At 41.7% G+C, this 23,863-nt stretch overlaps 1 protein-coding gene across 1 annotated transcript; it reads left to right on the top strand.

Annotated features, from left to right (window-relative positions):
• The first annotated feature begins 8,547 nt into the window (after window positions 1-8,547).
• Window positions 8,548-15,599, top strand: LOC131246746 (protein NUCLEAR FUSION DEFECTIVE 4-like). The gene is made up of 3 exons (XM_058247129.1): window positions 8,548-9,106; window positions 12,861-13,795; window positions 14,478-15,599. Exons 1-3 carry the CDS (start codon window positions 8,771-8,773, stop codon window positions 14,995-14,997), a joined length of 1,791 nt encoding a protein of 596 aa, XP_058103112.1. The 5' UTR covers window positions 8,548-8,770; the 3' UTR covers window positions 14,998-15,599.
• The last annotated feature ends 8,264 nt before the right edge of the window (window positions 15,600-23,863 follow it).

Below are 23,863 nucleotides of genomic sequence, written 5' to 3'. Positions count from 1 at the left end.
CAACAGATATGATTAGAAGTCTATTCAACGGTCACCGATGGTCGATCGGGGCCAAGACTATACGGATATGAGCAGGGAAATATTCTTACTCCACGTGTGAAGTTTGGTCACAAACCGACGGTCCGAAATCCTCAACTTTGCATAAGAGTGGATGACTCAATTCACTTAAGTTCCAACTCATTTCTTTAGGGTATTTGCGCTTCTCATGCACTCGTCCTACGGCTCAAGTTGAGCGGTTCTGGACACTACCCAGGTTCGATTCTCGCGATGGACGTCAAGCCCAATGAGACAGACATTATTCTATAGTTTTGGAACCAGTGGCCCGCCAACGAGCGGTCTAGAGCTTGTTTAGAAAATTAGGGCATTTCTGGTGGCTCTTTGGCCATGAAACTTATAGGATAGGTGCTCCATGGCCCGATGAAGGTCCATGCAAAATTTAGGGATGATCAGATATGGAGTTTGGTCGCACGGATCTGATTCGCGATCAACAGTCACCGTGCCACGATCGGGACCCAGATTTTATGGGCGGGCATAGAAAAATATATTAGACCCTCATCATAAATTATGAAGAAATCTGACGGCTGAAATGTCTCACATCTCAGTTTTTATTTACACGTGTCAGATTCCAATTTTGGCATTGGTGGGGCGCATCTGGCAAGTGCCAGATTCCACTTCTGGGTGTCCACTGGGTCTGTGGTCAGATGGCATGTACACAACATGGTAGATACCACACACAGTTTGGAAGATTTGAACGGTGGAAGTTCCCATCTCAAATTTCTTTACATGGTGTGGCCCACCTGAGCGTTGAATTAGCCCCAATAAAAAAACCCTTCCAAGCAAGGATGGATCACCTGATGGACGGGGTGGATCTCACCCACGTGAAGTCCTCCATCCACGTCAGCGAATGGTCACGCGCCCACGTGACCACACGCACTCACGCAAGTCGTTTTCGTTATTTTCCGGATGGGATTGATGCCGATGGCCGTGACTTGGGTGGGACCCCGGAACCGGCGATGTGGGTGCTACCCTGATTGTGGGGCCCACATAGATGTATGCGTTGTATATCTACGCCGTTCATCCTTTTTAAAAATCATTTTATGCCTAACGTCCAAAAATGAAGGAGACAAAAATTTCACGTGTACCACACCACAAGAAAAAGTGGTCAATGAAGCCTACCATTAAAAGCTTCCTAGGGTTTAATATAATCTTTATTTAACATCCAAGCTGTTGATAATATCACAGAGACCCTGATTAATGGAAAAAAATAAATAGGATCTTGATCCAACGATTTCGTGGCCCACAAAATGTCTTTAGTAGTCATTCACAACTGTTTCCCATTGTATGGTCCACCAGAGATTTTGATCTTCTTCATTTTTTTTTTATCATCCCATAAAATAAAATCCAAAACGGATGGACGGCGTAGATATACAACGCATAAGTAGACGTGGGCCCCACGGTGAGGGTACCAACCACATCTGTTTCCGGCGTCCCATCCAAGTCGCGCCCGATACCGACAACACAATCTCCCTTTGTTGATAGAAATAGCTGCTGTCGACGCCACCTCCTTCCACTCTTTGTTGATAGAAATAGCTACTGTCGGCGCCACCTCCTTCCACTCGTTGTTGATAGAACAGTACAAAAACTGGCCGTTGTCTTACCACAATAAGTACAAAAGAGTGTGTTTTATCAATAGTATGGGTTTCAGATGTAAAGAAGAAGGAATAACCGTTAGTAACTAAAAGAAAAATCTCCTGGTTCCTAGTTTCACTGGGACACTTAGGAAATCTAATCCATTGATCTAGACTTTTCACTAACTCCAACACACATTTCTTGGGATACCATGAAAAAATAAACCTATTACGAGAAATATTAACCGTTCGATCAATCTATGGCCTTAAATTAGACGGTCAAGATCATTTAAACAAAAATAGGTCTAAGAAGAAATTTGATCCATCCATTTGTTAGAGACCATTATGGATTGCTTATGATTATAAAGAATCATTTTTTTCAGGACATATTAAACTTCCCGTTAATGGGTTGAAAAAATGATGGCTGTAAAAAATTAGACCAAATAAATAATAGATGAATCATCCTATTAGATTTATTTTTATAATTTGACTATTAATATTTTTATTTACTTAATTAACGGTTAGGATTGATTGATGGGGGTATAAATTTGAAAAAAATACAAATATGAGCACTATAACTTAGAGTACTATAAGAGCACCATAGCATTTCTCCTAACTAAATCCGGTAAATCATACCTTCCCCGATTCCGTACGATCTAGTGGCATCCTTGTAATTTATAAAGCATTCGATGATATTTTACTGTCCGCTTAAGTCCAAACATCCAACAAAACAAAACTCCAAGAAACTCTAGAAGCGCGTGCCTGACATGCGGAGGATATCTCAGCCGTAGATCAAGTGAAGCCATTGATCATCAAGTGGGCCAAAAGTGTACATCTAAATAGGACCGCTTCTCATTTTCTCCCAACCGCATTTGTTTTGCACACGTGTGCAGCCCACCTGATGATCAGATCGACCTGGTTCTTCGAGACCTGATTAACGGCTTAAATGTCGAACACGTGTTCTCAATCCCATCGTAAGCGGATATACTTACAAATCGATAGCCACGTGGGTGGAACTTCATTGAGATCTACCGCGTCCATTAGGTAGCTGCCTCATTTTCACCTTATGGTTAAGCGGATATACTTACAAATCGATAGCCACGTGGGTGGAACTTCATTGAGATCTACCGCGTCCATTAGGTAGCTGCCTCATTTTCACCTTATGGTCCGAAAATCCTGACCATCCAGAGCCCAGGCAGGCCACACCCCAGGAAAAACAAATTGGGAGAGGACACCTACCGTTAGTTTTGCGTAGGGCTTACCATGGTTATATTCCATCCAGTCCATTCATTTGATGTGCCTCATGATAATGAAAGAATGACCAAAAGAAATCACAGTATTCCAAAACCCGGGTGGGCCATGCCAAGCGACTTTAGAGATTTTTAGTTACAATTTTATAGGGATGGCCCACCTGAGTGTTGAATCTGCCTGATTTTTCAGATGAATGGAAGGGGCTCGAAAGACATGTTAGCTACGTATGCAAGCGTTTTTTTTTCTTATGTTTAATTATCTGATTATTGTATATGTGACTTTTGTTGGACGGCAGGACACTGTTCTGGTTGGGTGGGACGATACACTACACCTGATGTTCAAGTGATCGGGCGGATTCGTTGGCTTTCGACGGTTGATTAATCGGATTTGTGCGGTTCTTTACTAGCTTCACCCCTGTATAGACTAACATTAAGTGTTATTGATCACTTAAGTGATATTATAAGTTACTTAATAAAAAATAAATTCAAGGATTTTTGGAAATCCAAAACAGTAAAAATTTAGGATGTTACAAGTTTTGGAACTAGTGGCCCACCAATGAACGGTCTAGAGCTCGTTCGAAAAATCGGAGCATTTCTGTAATGAATTAGGTATTGAGATTTCTTATGGGCAATGATTAAGGTTTAGATTAATTATGTTCATAGTGTGGCCTATTTATAGCCAGCGAAAGTAGAGATTTGGTCATAATTATTCTAAACTGTTGGTTTTAGGCTAAAAGAGTGACGGGGCTGATTTGATCTATTAGTCAAGATCCGGGCCTTATTTGACTCGGCTTCGGTTAAATCTTTAATTTAGTTATGCCTGTCTTGATTAGTTAGCGATGAGTTGGTTAGATTTGGGCCTTATGTGAGTAAATTATGGGGCTAAACTCGATGTTCAAGTGATCGGGCGGATTCGTTGGCTTCCTACGATTAATTAATTGAACTTTTGCAAAATTCAAGAACTTTTGAAAATTCAAAACAGTAAAAATTCAAGACGTTACATGTATATTGTTTAGTGTAGCCCACCTATTTAAGCGGAAAGGATGACATTTGGTGCACCCAAACGCAATCGAAACAGAAAGTTTCCATGAATGTACGTTTTAATGGCCTGCTCATCTGGCTGCTTGGACAACGCGCCCAGCTTGGCTGGGCCCCACCACCCACTATCGACTGGACACGATTCATCAACTCAATTTGCGTGCCCTGGGAAAAGGATAAAACTTTGATACTCTGGCGGAGTGAGGTGCTCCATGTGCCTGCGCTTGTAGATTGTTCACGTGGAATAGATTCAACTCTCATTAGACCATTAAATCACCGGCTGACGGTTTAGATTCGTTTTAAGCTTCCGATTTAACTGAAATGATGTCCAAAATGGCAGATTGGTGGACATCAAATGAACGGCTAAAATGAAACATGGCCAACAATCTATTTCAACAAACCAATATCCATTAATCAAGGGTTGGGATAGACCAGGATGGTTTGATTTAAGTTCCATGTATTCCACGTCTACAATCTATGACTGCATGCGTATGAAGCATACCATTCCGTCAGAGTATCAAATAACTACTCTCAGAAGAGCTCTTGGATCGATCCATTCATCAGGTGGTCCCCTTATCTCGATAATCAGGCCGCCTGGCGTGTCAAACACGTGTCAAATAAACGGATGGTTGAGAGAGCTGACCAACCAAGTGGGCCACATGTGCACGTTGGATTTGGACGGTTGATCTTAACCACACTGTTATTTTCTACGTACAGAAATGATTACACGCAGTAAAGTAGCCTTCTCTTTCCAGCCAACCAACGTGCGGTACATGCCTTGGATTCCAGAGACGTGCAAAAGGTGGGCCTTATAATGGATATCACCTATAATGAAAATCGGGTCCATCCACCCGTTGGATGGGCCACAACTAATGACTGTCTCCACCTGATTTTCGTACCAAATGGTATAAGTGGAGTGGCCCACTTTCGCACGGATGTGATATCCGAAGGGGTTGAATCTCCCACACGTGTGCCACATTGAGTCACGTGACATCGTCCACTTGTTTGATCTCTCCAGCATTTGCCCCACCAGTTGATGTACTGCTATTTTCACTTTGGGAATGTATCCATTGGATTTGGGACTAGTTTCAATGATCCAGACCATTCATATGATGGCCCACACCATGGATGGCTGACAATCGAAAATCTTCAATATTGGAAGATCACATCCATGGCTTGCAAAACAACGGTTAAATGAGATGGTCCATATTCAAAGAAAAATAGATGATTAATCAAATGGTTGAATTATTTCAATCTGACCTTTTTAATATGTTTCCTTGAGGCCCATAATATGAACGGTTTGGATCAATGAAACACCAGATACAAGGCTACGGTCCCTGAGAGAAGTTATTCGCTAAGTGGGACGTACATGCATCCAATCCACCCCGTCCATCAAGTGAGCTATCACATTTTTAGCGTGGATCCTAAAATTCAGCCAAATCTAAGATTTAGATTGGTCAAACCATGGGAAATGGTGTAAAATCGGCCTTAGAAACTTTAAATCACTTGGTGTGGCCCAGAGAAGTATTGGAATATCCTGATTTTCTGGAATTTCACTTATTCTGGTGCGTTCGTGTCAGATGAGTGGATTGGATGGCATATACACAACATGGTAGATCCCACACACAATTTGGAAGATTTTGAACGGTGGAAGTTCCCATCTCAACTTTCTTTTCATGGTGTGGCCCACCTGAGCGTTGAATCAGCCCGAATTTAAAAAGCCTTTTAAGCAAGGATGGATCACCTGATGGACGGGGTGGATCTCACCCACGTGAAGTCCTCCATCCACGTCAGCGAATGGTCACGCGCCCACGTGACCACACGCACTCACGCAAGTCGTTTTCGTTATTTTCCGGATGGGATTGATGCCGATGGCCGTGACTTGGGTGGGACCCAGGAACCGGCGATGTGGGTGGTACCCTGATTGTGGGGCCTACATAGATGTATGCGTTGTATATCTACGCCGTTCATCCTTTTTAAAAATCATTTTAGGCCAAATGGCCAAAAATGAAGGAGATAAAAATTTCACGTGTAAGAAAAAGTGGTCAATGAAGCCTACCATTAAAAACTTCCTAGGGCCTAATATAATCTTTATTTAACATCCAAGCTGTTGATAAGATCACAGAGACCCTGATTAATGGAAAAAAATAAATAGGATCTTGATCCAACGATTTCGTGGCCCACAAAATGTCTTTAGTAGTCATTCACAGCTGTTTCCTATTGTATGGTCCACCGGAGATTTTTATCTGCTTCATTTTTTTTTATCATCCCATAAAATAAAATCCAAAACGGATGGACGGTGTAGATATACAACGCATAAGTAGACGTGGGCCCCACGGTCAGGGTACCAACCACATCTGTTTCCGGCGTCCCATCCAAGTCGCGCCCGATACCGACAACACAATCTCCCTTTGTTGATAGAAATAGCTGCTGTCGGCGCCACCTCCTTCCACTCTTTGTTGATAGAAATAGCTACTGTCGGCGCCACCTCCTTCCACTCGTTGTTGATAGAACAGTACAAAAACTGGCCGTTGTCTTACCACAATAAGTACAAAAGAGCGTGTATTTATCAATAGCATGGGTTTCAGATGTAAAGAAGAAGGAATAACCGATAGTAACTAAAAGAAAAATCTCCAGTGTTCCTAGTTTCACTGGGACACTTAGGAAATCTAATCCATTGATCTAGACTTTTCACTAGCTCCAACACACATTTATTGGGATACCATGAAAAAATAAACCTATTACGAGAAATATTAACCGTTCGATCAATGGATGGCCTTAAATTAGACAGTCAAGATCATTTAAACAAAAATAGGTCTAAGAAGAAATTTGATCCATCCATTTGTTAGAGACCATTATGGATTGCTTATGATATAAAGAATCATTTTTTTCAGGACATATTAACCTTCCCGTTAATGGGTTGAAAAAATGATGGCTGTAAAATATTAGACCAAATAAATAATAGATGAATCATCCTATTAGATTTATTTTTATAATTTGGCTATTAATATTTTTTATTTAATTAATTAACGGTTATGATTGATTGATGGGGGTATAAATTTGAAAAAATTACAAATATGAGCACTATAACTTATAGTACTGTAAGAGCACCATAGCATTTCTCCTAACTAAATCCGGTAAATAATACCTTCCCCGATTCCGTACGATCTAGTGGCATCCTTGTAATTTATAAAGCATTCGATGATATTTTACTGTCCGCTTAAGTCCAAACATCCAACAAAACAAAACTCCAAGAAACTCTAGAAGCGCGTGCCTGACACGCGGAGGTTATCTCAGCCGTAGATCAAGTGAAGCCATTGATCATCAAGTGGGCCAAACGTGTACATCTAAATAGGACCGCTTCTCATTTTCTCCCAACCGCATTTGTTTTGCACACGTGTGCAGCCCACCTGATGATCAGATCGACCTGGTTCTTCGAGACCTGATTAACGGCTTAAATGTCGAACACGTGTTCTCAATCCCAGCGTAAGCGGATATACTTACAAATCAATAGCCACGCATGTGGAACTTCATTGAGATCTACCCCGTCCATTAGGTAGCTGCCTCGTTTTCACTTTATAGTTAGAAAAAATCCTGACCATCCAGAGCTCAGGTAGGCCACACCCCAGGAAAAAAAATTGGGAGACGACACCTACCGTTAGTTTTGCGTAGGGCCTACCATGGTTATATCCCATCCAGTCCATTCATTTGATGTGCCTCATGATAATGAAAGAATGACAAAAAAAAAATCACAGTATTCCAAAACCCGGGTGGGCCATGCCAAGCGACTTCAGAGATTTTTAGTTACAATTTTATAGGGATGGCCCACCTGAGTGTTGAATCTGCCTGATTTTTCAGATGAAAGGAAGGGGCTCGATAGACATGTTAGCGACGTATGCAAGCGTTTTTTTTTCTTATGTTTAATTATCTGATTATTGTATATGTGACTTTTGTTGGACGGTTAATAATGAAAACATCCAATGGTCTCTTTTCAACGAACAAGGAAAATTCTGAGTTCCACAATTTAGCGGTTTGATTTGAGTTAATGTATGCCACGTGTACCAGTTCAAAGTGCCTGCATATCATGCGCCTTACGCAGCCAGAGTATTAAATAGCTATCATGACTGCTTATCAAGCGTCAGCGCAGCCAGAGTATCAAATACGAATAGACCGGGAACGTCCACGCCCGCCACTTGTTTTATACCGCGCGAAAAACACTCGAGTTCTGTGGGATCCACCGTGTTGTAGATGTAAAATCTACTCCGTAAATCAGATGTTAACCATTATTTTCACCGTACATACATGTTTTATACTTGATTAAACACTCTTACACGTGATTAACGGATTTAATGAAAGATTTACATCATGGTGGACCCCACACACAAACCTACGGTTGACATCCTATCCCCTTGTTCCATGTGATGTGGCCCATTTATGCTTTGTATCTCTCTTATTTTTTGCATCAAGAACTAACATAAATGAAAGAACCTGATAGACGGAGTGGATTTTATAAATAAAACATGGTGGGTCCCACAGACTTAGATGTTTTACGCAGTGCGTAAAACAATGATCTAGTGGTTCCAATTCCATACAAATCCGCGTTCGAGCATTTTGTTTCTCATATACAAAAGGAAGAGAAAACCAGCTGAAACTCTCCCGTCTTCTCCTTATCATCTTCTCTATCTCTGAAATCAGCAAAACCCAGTTTTATATTTCTTATTTCAATCCAACCCAAAAGAGAAAAAAAGGAAAAGAGAGAAGAGAGAAGATAAAAGCACACCTTAGAATCCCGAGCTGTGAATTTCTGTTTTATATTGATTTTTTATTTTTATTTTTATTTGGGTTCTTTGAGAAATGCGTCGATTTCAGGAAAGCTTCGGTGCATTCATCAACAGCCGATGGCTGGTATTCGTCGCAGCAATGTGGGTGGAATCATGCGCTGGCGTGGGCTACCTCTTCAGTAGCATATCGCCGGTAATCAAGAGCAATCTCAATTACAATCAGCGGCAGATTGCGAGTTTAGGTGTCGCCAAGGACCTCGGCGACAGCATTGGATTCCTCGCCGGGACCTTCTGCGAGGTCCTGCCACTCTGGGGAGCTCTGCTCATCGGGGCGGTGCAGAATTTCGTCGGCTACGGATTGGTTTGGCTGACTGTGACGGGTCGCACGCCGGCGCTGCCGTTGTGGGCGGTGAGTTTCTCTATCGCGATTTTCATTTCTGTTCTTATTTTCGATGATTTGGTGGCTTTAGATGAATTGGGTTTTGTTCTGTTTTTCAGATTGTTGAGTGATTCTCTTCTGGGGAGATTATGGGATTGTTGCATGTTTGGATGATCTTTTTCCCCCTTTTGTTGGATTTTTTTATTTGGGTGTTGAATTGGGTCTTATTTTATCATGGCCCACTGATCAAAATCTAACTTGATTGGATGATTTAAGTCCTAACCATCCGATCAGTGGACTAAAAAAAGGGAAACTGCAGGTTATTTCGATTGGAAAAAGGAATGATCAACAATCTGAACCATCCATTCGGTGGGCCACTTCTTCAATTGCATATGATTCTGAAGAATCGGTCCAATTAAATGATCCTGATCATGCATTTATGGTTTGGAAAATGATTATCTAATGAAGAACATTATTCAAATTACCGTGATCATCCGATCGATGCCTGTAAGGTGGGCTGCACAGAATGGATGGTCCAGATTGATGCAATGGACAGATGTCCAAATGCAAATAGTTGCGCTGATATAGTGAAGTTACAGTGCACCTGGTTCCATCTGGACATATGCACAGTCCTTATCATCAATCTAGACCGTTCATCTTGTCAGCTTACTTTTCATGGGCTACCCTGAAGAAATTACTGTCCACACTATTTTGACCAAAAAAAAGAAAAGAAGGAAAGAAGTCCAGTCATCAATTTGAACCGCCTATTTGGCTGGCTGACTTGGACTGCTGTCTGTCTACAGAAAAATATCTGTTCTGGATAGGCTATCTGGGATATTCTATCCTTGATAGCATGTCCTGCATGTTATTGGTGGGGTGCTTGAAAATGGATGATGATGTGTAGAACATGTGGGGCGCTTGAAGATGGACAATGGCACATGTAGGGCGCATGTGCACATTGACACATTGGTACATGCGGCACATGTGGGGTGCTTGAAGGTTGAATGACACATGGCAGTGGTTGAAAGGTTGATGGTGGCACATGTGGTCATGTGACACACGATGCGTGTGTAGAAAACACATGCACCAGGGTGTACTGTCATGGATTGGAATTTCCATCAAGATATGCAATCCCACCTTTTCATAAGGATATGCCCTTTTCGCTTGTTGAGATGCGCTATCCTCATTTAATTTGCAACTTTGCAAATAATGGTGTTGCCAAACTAGGGATAGAGCTCTCAATGGCTAGTTGTGCCTTATAAACTATACAGGATAAAACTTTTTGCTACATCCAAACAGGCCCTTTTGGATCCCTTCAATAAACAATCCCAACCATTCCATCTATGGACCTGGAAAATGGACTTCTAGCAAGAGGGCCAATGTTCAATTCTTAGGATCTTCAAATTGGAGGTGGTTTTTGCATATTGACCTATTCAGAATGGGGTGAATTGAATGCAGAGTCCAGATTGTCAATATGGACCGACCATGTGCCGAAATTCAAAAATAGATTTGTGGGTGGTTGTGAGTTTGATTTGTTTTTCCAATATGTTTTTATGTTTTGATGCATGGAAGGAGAAAATTATTTGTTACTTGAATTGAATATTTCATAGTGATAGGAAGAATATGTGATTTCTTGAAAATAAGCAATTTTGCAAATGCTGGAACCTGGAAACCTGACATCGCATCCATACATATATGCATGCTTATATACATACACGTATGTGTGCATGCAAGGAACTGACCCAGTGCCTCTGGGGCCATGGGAGGTAATGTGCATTGATTACATTGATGTATGCAGCATACAATTGGATTGATACCATTCATTCGGGACGTCCATAGTGAATGAACCATAGGCCGAATATCGCACACGTACAGAGCCTTGTGGGATGCATGGCTCTTATCAGTACAATGGATATGATGCATGACATAGGGGCATGGAAATTCCATTCCTCTTATAGGCATTGGACCTCTTCCTCTGTCTCTCCGTCTGTGTGTGTGTAGAAAATGGATGCATTGTCGCCTTTGAAATAAAAAATAAAAAATGGATGCATTGTTATTTGTCTCCAAGATATAGCCTATTGATCATGTTCGTTGATCAATGAAGAACTTGGGGTAGACCTTTGATCTGCTTGATTTTGATCTTCTCTTCCCTACTCTCCTCGTGAAATATGTAGATGGGCTAGAATTTGCTATCTGAGGGTAAGAAGAGAACCAAGACTTCCCATACAGAGGTCTCTGGAAACCCTAACCCATCAAGTCTCCACATATTTTACGAGCATGCCACAATTAATTGATTCACACAACATGACATGTGTGATTGGCACACCGGCTCTGATATGTTTACACAATCATAGGCAAGTAGGCCGCACCAGTACACCCATATCCTTAATCCGACAGCCTTATTCAATCCTGTTTTCACAAACGGTTGTTATCTAAAAGTGACTCATCAAAACAAGTAACTCTGACATGCATAACTAAAGATGCACTGAAATTTTATAACTACCGTACAAGTACATCAAAATACAAGAACAAAAGATACCATCACCATCATCATCTTATCCTTTCTCCTTGCAATTTTGTGGTAGCTTGGTACGAGTTTTACAATCAGCTGCCAACCAAACATCAACCGCCTCTTTTACCTGGGCTAGGAGAACAAAAGATAAATATTGTTAAAAAAAAAAAAACTAGGGGCCTTTTTATTAAGCAAGGAAAAATTGTAATGATTGATTCCATTTTTAGAGCTATGTTTGTTTCATAAGCAGAAATCTACAATTCATCAAAAAACAATCACCTTGAATCTGGTGCTGGAGAATTGCAATGGTGGAAAAAAGGAGAGAACCAAGACTTCCCATAAAGAGTTCTCTGGATCCCTAACCCGTAAAGGATTCCTTTGCCATCAGGTCTCCACACATTTTACAAGCATCCCGTACTTAATTGATTCACACAACATGACATGTGGTATCTGCGCACCAGCCCAGTCATGTTTACATGATCACAAGCAAGTAGGCCTCACCACCCATATCCTTGACCAATGGCCTTATTCAAGTTGGTTTTCACAAACGTTTGTGATCTAAAGCAGCCCGTCAAAACAGGGAACCCTTACATGCATAACTATAGATGCACTAAAACTTTATGACTAGTATACAAGTACATCAAAATACAAGAACAAAAGATATCATCTTCATCATCATCATGATCTTAGCTTTTCCCCCTGCAATTTTGTGGTAGCTTGGAATGAGTTTTAAAATCAGCTGCCAACCAAACATCAATCTCCCTCTTTTACCTGGGCAACAAAAGATAAGTTTTTATTTACTTTTATTTATTTTTATTTTCTATAACACACCCACATACACCACAATGGGCTCTCGAACCAATGACCTCAGTGTTGAAACTCGCAGAGTCTACCATTTAGCCTTGAGCAGGGACCCACCAAAGGGCCTTTCTGATTAGCAAGGAAGCAAAGGAGAAGAAACCAAAAAGCAACGGAAATTGAAATGATTGATTCCATTTTAGAGTTATGTTTGTTTCATAAGCGGAAGTCTCCAATTCATCGGAAAACAATTGCCTTGAATATGATGCTGGAGAATTGCAATGGTGGAAAAGGCTAGTGATTACTTCCTGGTATCCATAGTTCTGTTTGCAAATCAAACATGAGAAACCATCTTGTCAAAGGAAATCAATTTCATTTCCTTTCTTTTCCTTTTTCTTCATATAGGCGATGTGTGTCCATATAGGCTTTGAACACAATAAGTGTTCTTTTTGTTGATCGAGTGTTGATCTGCAGATGTGCATTCTTATATTCGTCGGAACGAATGGAGAGACCTACTTCAATACTGCTGCACTGGTCTCGTGTGTCCAGAACTTCCCCAAGAGCCGGGGCCCGATAGTGGGGATACTGAAGGGGTTTGCTGGTCTGAGTGGGGCGATCTTGACTCAGATATACGCAATCATAAATGCCCCCGATCACTCGGCCCTCATATTCATGGTCGCCGTCGGGCCAACGATGGTAGTCATTGCTCTGATGTTTATCATCAGACCCGTTGGAGGACACAAACAAGTGCGGTCGTCCGATGGATCGAGCTTCACGTTTGTCTACAGCATATGCCTGCTTCTAGCAGCTTATTTGATGGGCGTCATGCTTCTTGAAGATCTAGTTGATTTAAGCTATACGGTGATTGTGATTTTCACGGTCCTGTTGTTCCTGCTTTTACTGATTCCGGTCATAATTCCCCTCCTTTCGAGCTTCTATTTGGACCCGTCTCCTTCCGAAGAGAGTCTTCTTTCAGATCCTCAGAAGCCAGAACTGGGAAAATCAGTTCAAAGCACAGATGTAAATGAGGTTGTTCTAAGCGAGGTGGAAGACGAGAAGCCAAAGGAAGTAGACTTTCTGCCTGCGTCGGAGAGGCAGAAGCGAATCGCGCAGCTGCAGGCGAAGCTATTTCAAGCGGCTGCTGAAGGGGCGGTGAGGGTCAAGAGGAGGAAGGGTCCACGTCGAGGAGAGGACTTCACGTTGACACAGGCACTGATAAAGGCGGATTTCTGGCTCATGTTCTTCTCCTTTCTATTGGCATCCGGATCTGGTTTGATGGTCATTGATAATCTGGGCCAGATGAGCCAGTCGATGGGGTACGATAACACCCACATTTTCGTCTCCATGATCAGCATTTGGAATTTCCTCGGGCGTATTGGCGGTGGCTATTTCTCCGAGATCATTGCGAGGTATGATCATTGATCTGGGTGTGTTTGGTTGCGCCGAATTACAGTGATTGATCATGAAATATCATGATATTCAGTGCAAGCAAACACCCCCTTTACCATAATGGATATATTTAGAAGTCTATAACTTAAATTTAATTGCACTTCCCAACGATAGTTTAGCTGGATCTGCAAGATTGCTTGAATGTTTTCTTGTTGGATTCCACAATCATGGACGTGGGCCCTGCCTCTGGTAACCTAAGCAATCGATTGATGGGTCGTTTTCCAATATCTTTGGTATCAGATTATCCTAGCCGTCAGTCGAAAATGAGCATTTAGGACCAGTAGTCCCCATTTAATGGACACCTGGTTGGACAGCAGCGGCGTTTGATAGGGAAACTTTTGCAGTTTCTCCCATCCATCATGGCCCCCACCACATGAATGATATGGATCACATAGAGGCGGGAACCATGTGTACAGTTCAGTGGCTCTGAGCAAATTGCTTGATCAAACGCTCTAAATTTCCACATTGGTAAGGGTGTGTTTGGTTGCACCATATTTCATGTAATATGATGAAGATTTGCACCAAATGAGACTGATTAATCATGAAATAGGTGCAACCAAACACGCTGTAAATCACAGTTTGGAAGTCTTAAGAGGATTTCGATATTAGGCATCTTCTGATCTAGTGAGATAATCTTAACAGGGATTACGCATATCCAAGGCCGGTGCTTATGGCTGTAGCTCAGGTTGTGATGGTTGTCGGGCACTTCTTCTTCGCTATGGCATGGCCAGGGACAATGCACGTCGGTACCTTGCTGATTGGACTCGGATACGGGGTCCACTGGGCGGTTGTCCCTGCTGCTGCCTCCGAGCTGTTTGGCTTGAGAAACTTTGGAGCCCTGTACAATTTCCTCACGATAGCCAACCCTGCGGGATCGCTAGTTTTCTCCGGCCTGATTGCCAGCAGCATATACGATCATGAAGCAGAAAAACAAGCTCACATGCACAAGCATGGGCGATATTCCTCGTCGATGCTCGGGAGGATGCTGCTCGATAGACTGCTAGATGCTGATGATCCACCACAGTGCGAGGGGGCTGTATGCTATTTCCTTACCTCTTTAATAATGTCGGGACTCTGCATTGTTGCAGTCTTCTTGAGCTTGATTCTCGTGCATCGGACAAAGATTGTCTATGCCCACCTTTATGGAAAATCTCAGACCTGAGTTTTGCTTGCAAGACGTCGCGATATCACAACTACGCCAAGTTTGGCTGCTCAACTGAATCAGATTGCAGTAGTAATACCCAATTCAAAGCGGGCCTTATTACAATCGAGGGTTTGTTTCATCATCATTATGAACTAAAGGTGTGCCACACCAGCTTTGGCCGTTTCCTATATAATGAAATGGATAATTTGCAATTCATTTCAATTGAGCATCCAAACAGCTCCATTAGTTACTAAGATGGCGGTTTTAGAAGGAATTTGAACGATTTGATGTGGGAAATCGATTGGGTTTGCATATCAACTTATGATTTGTAGTGTGCACCATTTGGAGATGATGTTTGATTGTTTCTCTTGACTTTATGATACCTTCCCAAAAGAAGAGAGAGCAAGGCCAGATGAATGGTTCTGTGTAATGTGCTTCTTAAAGATGTATTCCAATCCTATCGCCGGGCATGTAAGTTACTCATCCCAGATGAATGTTTCTTTGTAATGTGCTTCTTAAAGATGTATTCCGATCCTATCGCTGGGCATGTAAGTTACTCATCCTAATGTTGTATTTTTTCCCCTGCTATTATTTTTTATGCATGCTTTTGTTGTGCTTGATGTTTGTGATTCAACCTTGTACATTGTTTCTATTTATGGACTAAACTCTCATTCATGTCTGTGTTGGTGTTTGAGTTCATTTTGCCCGTGTTGGTGTTTCAGAATCACCATCATGAGTCGCCGTAGTTGGGCCCGCATGCTGAAATGATCCGATGATTTAAACGGTGCTTTTTCTCCACACTATATGAATGAGATATGATTTCAAGTTGAATGTGAGCTATTGAAAGTTTTCTTTTCAATGTTCTAAATTCATCTGTGTTTCTTACAGTTGCTCATATATTAGAGCATCCCGAAGATGGACGGGAATATCAGTGGACCATCTTAATGTGTGGAACCCAAATGGGGCTATGCATGCTTGGATCATGAATCACAACATGGGCAAAACGAATTCTCATGTTGATGGTTTTGGTTTCTTTAATCAGGTGTAGAATTTCAAATCCAATTGGAGGAAAAAGAATAGTAGTAGCTTACCTGTTATGCTCTGATATTAACTTCTGTCACGCTCCAAATCTGATTTCCAACGCTCATTTGCCGTAAATCGAATTCGGTGCTAACAGCTTCCATGACACCCTAATTTCGGTTCTTAGCTTATGCCAAGTTCCGAAATCAGAATCTCACAAGGAGGATTTTTAGTGTGATTTTTTTTTTTTTGGGAAGCATAACCATGAATGTACCATAAGCCAAACATCATCATATACATCCATTATAAAAGAATTTAAATACAATATTAGAAAGGGAAATACGGTACATATATAAAAACTTCAAAAGGTCAAGCATGTGCTCTTTCCTCACTACTACTGTTGTCTAGCTTAACCTGCATGTAAACAACGTGCGTAAGCTTACAATGAAGTTTAGAGAGTGCGTGTATGCGTGCACGATAGGTATGACAAGTATAATGATATCAGAGTATGCGGAAATGATGGAGAGCTATGCTGCCAAGTCCATGAATGTTAACGGTCAAACCAAGGTTATACAAAGTAAAAGGCCATCAAGCCAAATGTCATTTATAGTAATGCAATATAAAAATGCATGATGAAGGAACGAGTCGTAGTGAGCAGTATCGTATGCCGGTTAGGGGTCTCGCACACAGGATTACAACACATGTTAGTCCTATAACAAACATGTAATGTAATTCCAGAATGATAGAATCCTAATCCCGAATAGTCCCATACCTATTGGGGATCGGGCTTATGATTGTATAACACTGAATTATATTTACACATCTACAATCTCGAGTGCTACATGAATGTATGGTTATCATATGTCACACGCCAATCCTGGTGTCTAATTAACATCTCATAACAGTTCACAATTATATCATCATTGGGGTCTAATACACTTCCGACATTAGTTACTGCCCATCGCGCGCGAGACCAAGCGAGTGCAAAAGACTTCACTATCCGCCTCTTCAGTAGTATACGAAAGCCCACCCATTTCATGAGCTGGTCAAACTCAACCTAACATGTAACCCTCTTTACCGAGGCGGGTAAGGTCAAACCCCTTCCAATCGACCTCGACACAGTGAGAGACGCGGCCTACCAGTATCCAACCCTGATGCGCTCATGAATCCACTCGGTTTGAACATTAGAGCATCCTACTGGTACCACATGGTTTAGGGAGTTTCACCCAGGGATGCCTGTGACGCCCTGTAACCTCAATAGTTTTCGGTGTCCATACTCATATATGCTAGTCATATCCTGATTGCGGCACTACCTCCTTGGTATTGCTAGGAAGTAAATGCAACGTGTCATACATAATGCGTCATGCATGAATCACACTTTCAAGTCATGCATAAAGTCATATGATGGGATTTGAAATCCAAGGTAGAAGCTTGGATTGCATCTAAAATCCTTTCAATCATATTATCTACATCACTGTAATTACTTGAATAGGATAACCTATGCCATCCAAACATTATCCATGTAAATTAATGGTTAAAAATCATTGGTTAGTCATGCAGGTGTGATCTTGTGCTTGTGCCGCATCCGAGACTTGGAATTTCATCATTTTCAAGCGAAGTATATATTTCAACGGGCTTTTAGAACTATTGTGTCAAACATTATATAAGTACACTACTTAGAAATATTAAAGTTAATTTAATAATTAAATTCAAACCCATGTTAATATTAGGGCTGTACACGAACCGAGTTAGCTCGATTAGCTCGCTCGACTCGACTCGAAAAAGCTCGATTCAACTCGAAAAATTTTTAAACCGAGTTTGAGGTTGCCCGAGCTCGACTCTCGACTCGGATTGAACCCAACTCAAATCGAACTCGGATCGAACTAGTTCAGTGACTCGGTTACTTTGATATTGATGTTGCTCACCAAGTGTTTGATGAAATGACTCAACAAAGAGTGGCCGGTGGCAAGGAAGGTATATATATGAAACAAATACTTCTTTTTTTTTTGTTGCTTAGAAGGTGTTTGAAATACCTGTAAAACCACTTATGCTATTTTACATATAATGAGATTTTGAAGGTGCAGTCCATGTGTTTGTGAAAATGCTGCACAGGCGAACTCGACTTGATCTTGGCTCAAATTGGCATGAGCTGTTGACCGAACCGAGCTGGGCTGGCCAGTCAAGCTCAAGGACCAACCCAAGTTTGAGCTGGGGTCAGCAAATGGCCGAGCTGAGTCGAGCTGTGCCCGGCTCGACCTGTGTACACCTCTAGTTAATATACATGCATAGCTACTATTGGATTACAGAAAATTCTGAATCTATGGTGATGAACATAACAGAAGGATTCCAAATTCAGGGGGTTCCAAATCCATGCACCCAAACAGGGCCAAGCTCATCAAAACCGTGGTACGACCAACCTGAGTTATGCGGGACTTTGGCTTTTGGCTAATTATTTCACCCTGACGAGGCACATCATTCATTGAGGGGATGGCATATAAACAGCATTGTAGGCCCTACACTATTTTTTGGGTTACCTGAGTGTTGGATCACCATGACTTTTGGGTTGCAATCGTGAACATGTGGCAGTGTAGCTGATGAATGGGGTGGATCTTATGAAAGTTTCAGCTGTTTGAGTCTTGTTTGTTTTTAAATTCACATCTGTAAATCATTGTAATTGTAAATGGGTACATAGACGGCCTGGCTTTTCACTTTAAAATGGGGAAGGGGTGAAAAAAAATTAGAGCCCACTTGATGTATGTGGATTATCCACACTGTCCATCCATTTCTCCATATGATTTTAGAGCTTGAGTTCAAAACTGAGGCAGATCCAAAGCTCAAGTGGACCACAACACACCAAATAGTGGGAATTGAACGCTTTCTGTTGGGGGCCACAGAAATTTTGGATCAAGCTGATATTTGTGTTTTCCACTTATCCTTGTATGTATGACGAAATGAACAGGTTAGATGACAAATAAATATCAATGTGGGCCCTAGGAAGGAAACACTCCATCAATGGTGGATATTTTAAGACCACTGTTTTCTTTGGTGTGCGCCACTAGAGCTTGGATCTACCTTGCTTTTGGACTCATGCATTAAAATGTTCCGATAAAACGGATGGACGGCAGGATATGTCACATACATCACGGTTGGGCCCACAAATCTTAAACAGTGCTTTTGGTATATCTGTTTTGGAGGCGGAAATACTCGCTCCCAAGTTGGCGTTTGAAGGATGTCCTTTTGGTATATCTGTTGTGGGGCCCTCCTTGATGGCATCAGTTCAGCATCATTTCACAAAGAAAAAAACTTCGATGCTCTGATAGTGTGTGATGGATGATACTCAGGCTTTTAGAGATATCAGGTGTAGAATTTCAAATCCAATTGGAGGAAAAAGAATAGTAGTAGCTTACCTTTTATGAAGATGACGGGTTGTGTGCATGTGGGGCCATTGTTTGGTACTTGAGATTGTTGTTCTGATGGGTCCACCATAAAAGTGGGCCCCATTTAATTGTTGTAGGTATCATAGTTCTAAACTTGGTGACTCGACTCAAAACTCAGCCCAGTCGACTTGATATGACGAGATTTCCAGCCAAGTCAGAGAAACTCACTACTGAGGGAGATTCGGTTCTGAACTTGTCGAGTCAAATTGGTCGACTCAATGGGACCCGGTTTGACTCGAACCGAGTCACTCTCGTTCATATGGGTTGTGTTGCTCATTGTTTTCGGCATTTCGGTCATGTGATAAGTGTAGGCATGCTTGAATTGAATTTGTAGCTTCATTCAAACTGAACAACTATAACCCTAAACATCGAGATAGGCAGATATGTAGTATATAATCGAGATCGAATGAAATCGGCCGCCTATTCAGCCACTCGCTCATTATATAAATATGATCCTGCGATATTCAAAGGGTAGGGTTCATCCTCTAATGATGGATTGCACGTTTGACTTCCATACGAAAGAACTTTTTAATATGATATAAAAGAGAGCGTAGACTCAAATTACAGCTAAGATTACTAGCTATTTGATTAATGCTATGGATTATACTACGAAATCAGCATACTCATTCAAGTCTATTTTTCATTATGGTGATTTTACAAGTTTGCATGTTAGATGAATAATAATATTTATTCAACCTACGTAATTTGCATTCATGCAGTCCAGTTGAGTCATTGAGTCGACTCTCAGACTCGACAGAGAAATTTTGAGATTTTGGGTTTTTGAAATAGGCAAATGTGGTAGCAGGGTCTGGGTCCTTCTAATGGGCTGTGCAGGTGCAGTCATATCTGGTCATCAGGTGGGGTATGTGTTAATGAAAATGGGCATATGTGACGGGGCATTAAAACCTGTGGATCATACTTGAATGAAAAAGCTAGCACTGGTACTAAAACCAGTCACATCCGGTGATGGGGGTGGGCCATGTTTGTATGGGAAAGAGGGGCACTAAAAAAGTGACCAAGGTCCATATTTGTCATTCTTGTATGACCCACTGCCAACTCAATGGCTGGATCTGCGTGATTTTCTAGCCGTGCCCACTTGATGAACAGCCTAGATCTTTCACACGTGTGAAATTGACCATGGCACATTGGGTTCGGTTGTGCAAGTGGTCCGTTGGTTGGAAGGTCCTGACCACTGTCAGTCGCATCTGACAGTATGAAGACGTTGTAGATGGGCGGGGTTGGCCCATCAGATTTTGGGTTCTGTCGTAAGTGGTTGGGCTCAAGCCTGTAATAGAGTTCTCTCTCTCTCTCTCTCTCTCTCTCTCTCTCTCTCTCTCTCTCTATATATATATATATATATATATATAATTGAATATTTGATTTTGGGTTGTCAATTGGGTTGAGTTGTTAAGTTGAGTTAGGTGCGGGTTGAGTTAGGTTGAGAGCAGACCCGACTCAACTCAAGGTAAGCTCGCCTCAACTCGATCCATTAGCTGCCCTCGAGCTTGACTCGAAAGGTTTGGCAAACAAGCCAAGATCCAATGGTATGCTCGAGGCCAACCTTGAGCTCGAACTCGAGGAGAGCACGGACAAGCCAAGCTAATCTTGACCCACCTTGACTTGACTTGGCTCGATGTACAGCTCTAGGTAGAGGCCTGTAGGTCAGATATGTGCCTGATTTCAAGCCCGTTGATGATTGGGCTAGGTCCGTCCTAAGGCCCAACTCATGCATTTGAGCCAGTAGCCCTTCCGTCCCAAAATGGGCGGGTTCGGACCTACAAAATCAGAAGGCTGACGGACCGTTCCGAAACACTTACCCTAGGCGCGGCCTGTTGACAGCCCTACTTGCACCTCTTGATATGAGAATGAGGGGTTTCAGTGATCAAAACCGTTGATACGATGGGCCTTCTGAGATGAAAGGTTAGGATTTTTCCCATCTGAATAATTTTTGGTACCTTACGTATCCATGGGCGGGTCTACTGTAACAACGGTTTGGATGACTGAATCACGGGCCCCACTTGTATTATGTGGATGGGAAACAAAACATTTGCTGGGATGCCGATTGCCTGGTGGATATCCCGTGACCTGACGTGAAGAGATTTGAGCAGCCGTAGAGAAGAGGCCCACGCAAATGGGAGTGGTGTTACCCGGGTGACACGTTAGTAGGTGTTGACCTGACCGTGAGGCTAACCTTGGATGTATATGTTGTAATCCGTCCCGTTCATCAGCTTTTCCCACTCATTTTAGATAATGGTCCCAAAAATGAAGCAGATCTAACTTTCAAGTGGACCATATAGTAGGGATTGAATTCCCACCATTAAAAACTTAATGGGGACTGTAAACGTTTCGGATCAAGATGATATTTGTGTTTTCCCTTCAACCATATCTGTGTGACCTTATCAACAGGTTGGATGGAAAATAATCATTACTGTGGGCCATAAGATGTTTTTAATGGTAGGCGTTCAATTAACACTGTTTCCTGTAGTGTCATCCACTTGATATTTAGATCTGATTCATTTGTATCTGCCCTAAAATGATCTGAAAAAACTAATGGACGGATTGGATATACAACACATACATCAAGGTGAGCCCTACTGTCAGGGCAACACCCAGTAATGTGTTACTCAGGTAACACCTAATCGGCTTCCCACGGAAACGGAAAGGTTGCAAAACAGAGAAATATCAAATGCCGGTTTTATGTTCAGTTACAAGGCCCACTGCCAGAGTGCACGTGAGTACATGACCTGTCTGCCTGACAGTGTTACCTGTGGACAAGATCTAGACCATTCATTAGGTGGGCCCTATCATGAAGAGTCCGTCCTGTACCACGCGACGTTCAAGTAGAATTACCTAATTAGGCATGCGGAATTCTGCATGTGCATGTTAAAGAGGTGTCTGAAAATTGGTCAGTATTCAGGTACTATTGTCTCAGAAAAAAGTGTCCACATCTATACAATGGACGATCCAGATATCACACGCGTGTGGCAGGTTCAAATGGACGGTCTTAACATATCTGATGGTATCAATAGATGTTTAAGATGAAGGGGGCAGAACCAGTTTCACTCGAAATAAAGTGTATTTAGGTAATTTGAATAGGTGTTGTGTGGTCGGATTTCTGTTCAACTCTCTTGCTTTTCAAAATAAGAGAAACTTTAATACTCTGGGAAGTGAATTGATTGGTACACCAACCCTGAAAACGTGTTTTTTTTTATGCTAGTGGAATAGGGTGAGCTCGAATTGAATGCTACAAATCACATTTTTTTATTAAGATGGATCTAAGTTATATATATTTAGCTATTTGATTTTTTCAATTAGTTGATTAGTAGATAGTTAATAGACTCACAAATGAAATAGTCATTGATATAAATCTAATAAATAAATGTTCACTAATTTTTTACACCACGTTGTCTAATGAGAAGTCATCATGTGTTGGCACTCACGTAAGAATGATAACGGGAGAATTATACTCGCACCAGAAAAGAGTCATATAAAGAGATTGAGAAACGTAGATGATTGAGAAGGAAATAAAGGCCACACCCTGATGGCTTTTTCATGATCAATATTTAAGGATTTCAAATATAACAGCTTGTCTAAACTAACTGCTATATTTAAGGAAACAGAAAGATCCTCCTAAATACAATGAAACAGAATTCAAATAATAAATACAAAGTCAAAAACAAAACTTATTGAAAACAATATCAGATAAGATACGATGGCTCTATTATGCCCCCTCAAGATGGAACTCGAGAAGAGAGTCCAATCTTGGTCTTGAGAGTAAGAAATTGTGTCCGAGAAAGGGGCTTTGTCAGAGCATCAGCAAGTTGGTCTTTACTGGAAACATGAGCAACACGTAGACGACCCGATTGAACTTGATCACGAATAAAATGGAAGTCAATAGCTACATGCTTCATTTTCGAGTGGAAAACTGGGTTGGAACATAGAGAAGTGGCCCCAACGTTGTCACAGTAAATCACTGGGGAATGAGAAAGAGACACACCAAGTTCATCCAAGAGAGAGCAGACCCAGTTGAGTTCGGCAGCAGTGTTTGCAACAGACCGATACTCTGCTTCAGTGCTGGACCGAGAGACAGAACGCTGCTTCTTGGAACTCCAGGAAATCGGATTTCGACCAAGATAAACAATATTGGCACTGGTGGAAGTGAAATCATCTTTGTTCCCAGCCCAATCGGCGTCAGAGAAGGCATGTAATTGAGCAGCAGGGAAGGCATGTGGAGAGTCACGGTAGAGAAGGATACCTTCATTAACTGAGCCACAAAGATAACGAAGAAGTCGCTTAACAAGAAGCCAATGATCTGAGGTTGGTTTATGCATGAACTGTGACAATTTATTGACTGCAAAAGCAATGTCTGGCCGAGTAAATAGCAGATATTGCAAACTTCCAACTATGGCACGATATTCAGATGGATC

This window comes from Magnolia sinica, chromosome 5 (genome assembly GCF_029962835.1).
Source record: "Magnolia sinica isolate HGM2019 chromosome 5, MsV1, whole genome shotgun sequence".
NCBI lineage: Eukaryota > Viridiplantae > Streptophyta > Magnoliopsida > Magnoliales > Magnoliaceae > Magnolia > Magnolia sinica.
The sequence above is the reverse complement of the archived record's forward strand: the minus strand, read 5'-3'. Positions and strand labels throughout refer to the sequence as shown.

Coding starts and splice junctions, on each gene's coding strand:
- LOC131246746 (XM_058247129.1), top strand. CDS start 8,771: ATGCGTCGATTTCAGGAAAGCTTCGGTGCATTCATCAACAGCCGATGG. Junction 9,107..12,860: donor CGGCGCTGCCGTTGTGGGCG/GTGAGTTTCTCT, acceptor GTTGATCTGCAG/ATGTGCATTCTTATATTCGT. Junction 13,796..14,477: donor TTCTCCGAGATCATTGCGAG/GTATGATCATTG, acceptor TAATCTTAACAG/GGATTACGCATATCCAAGGC.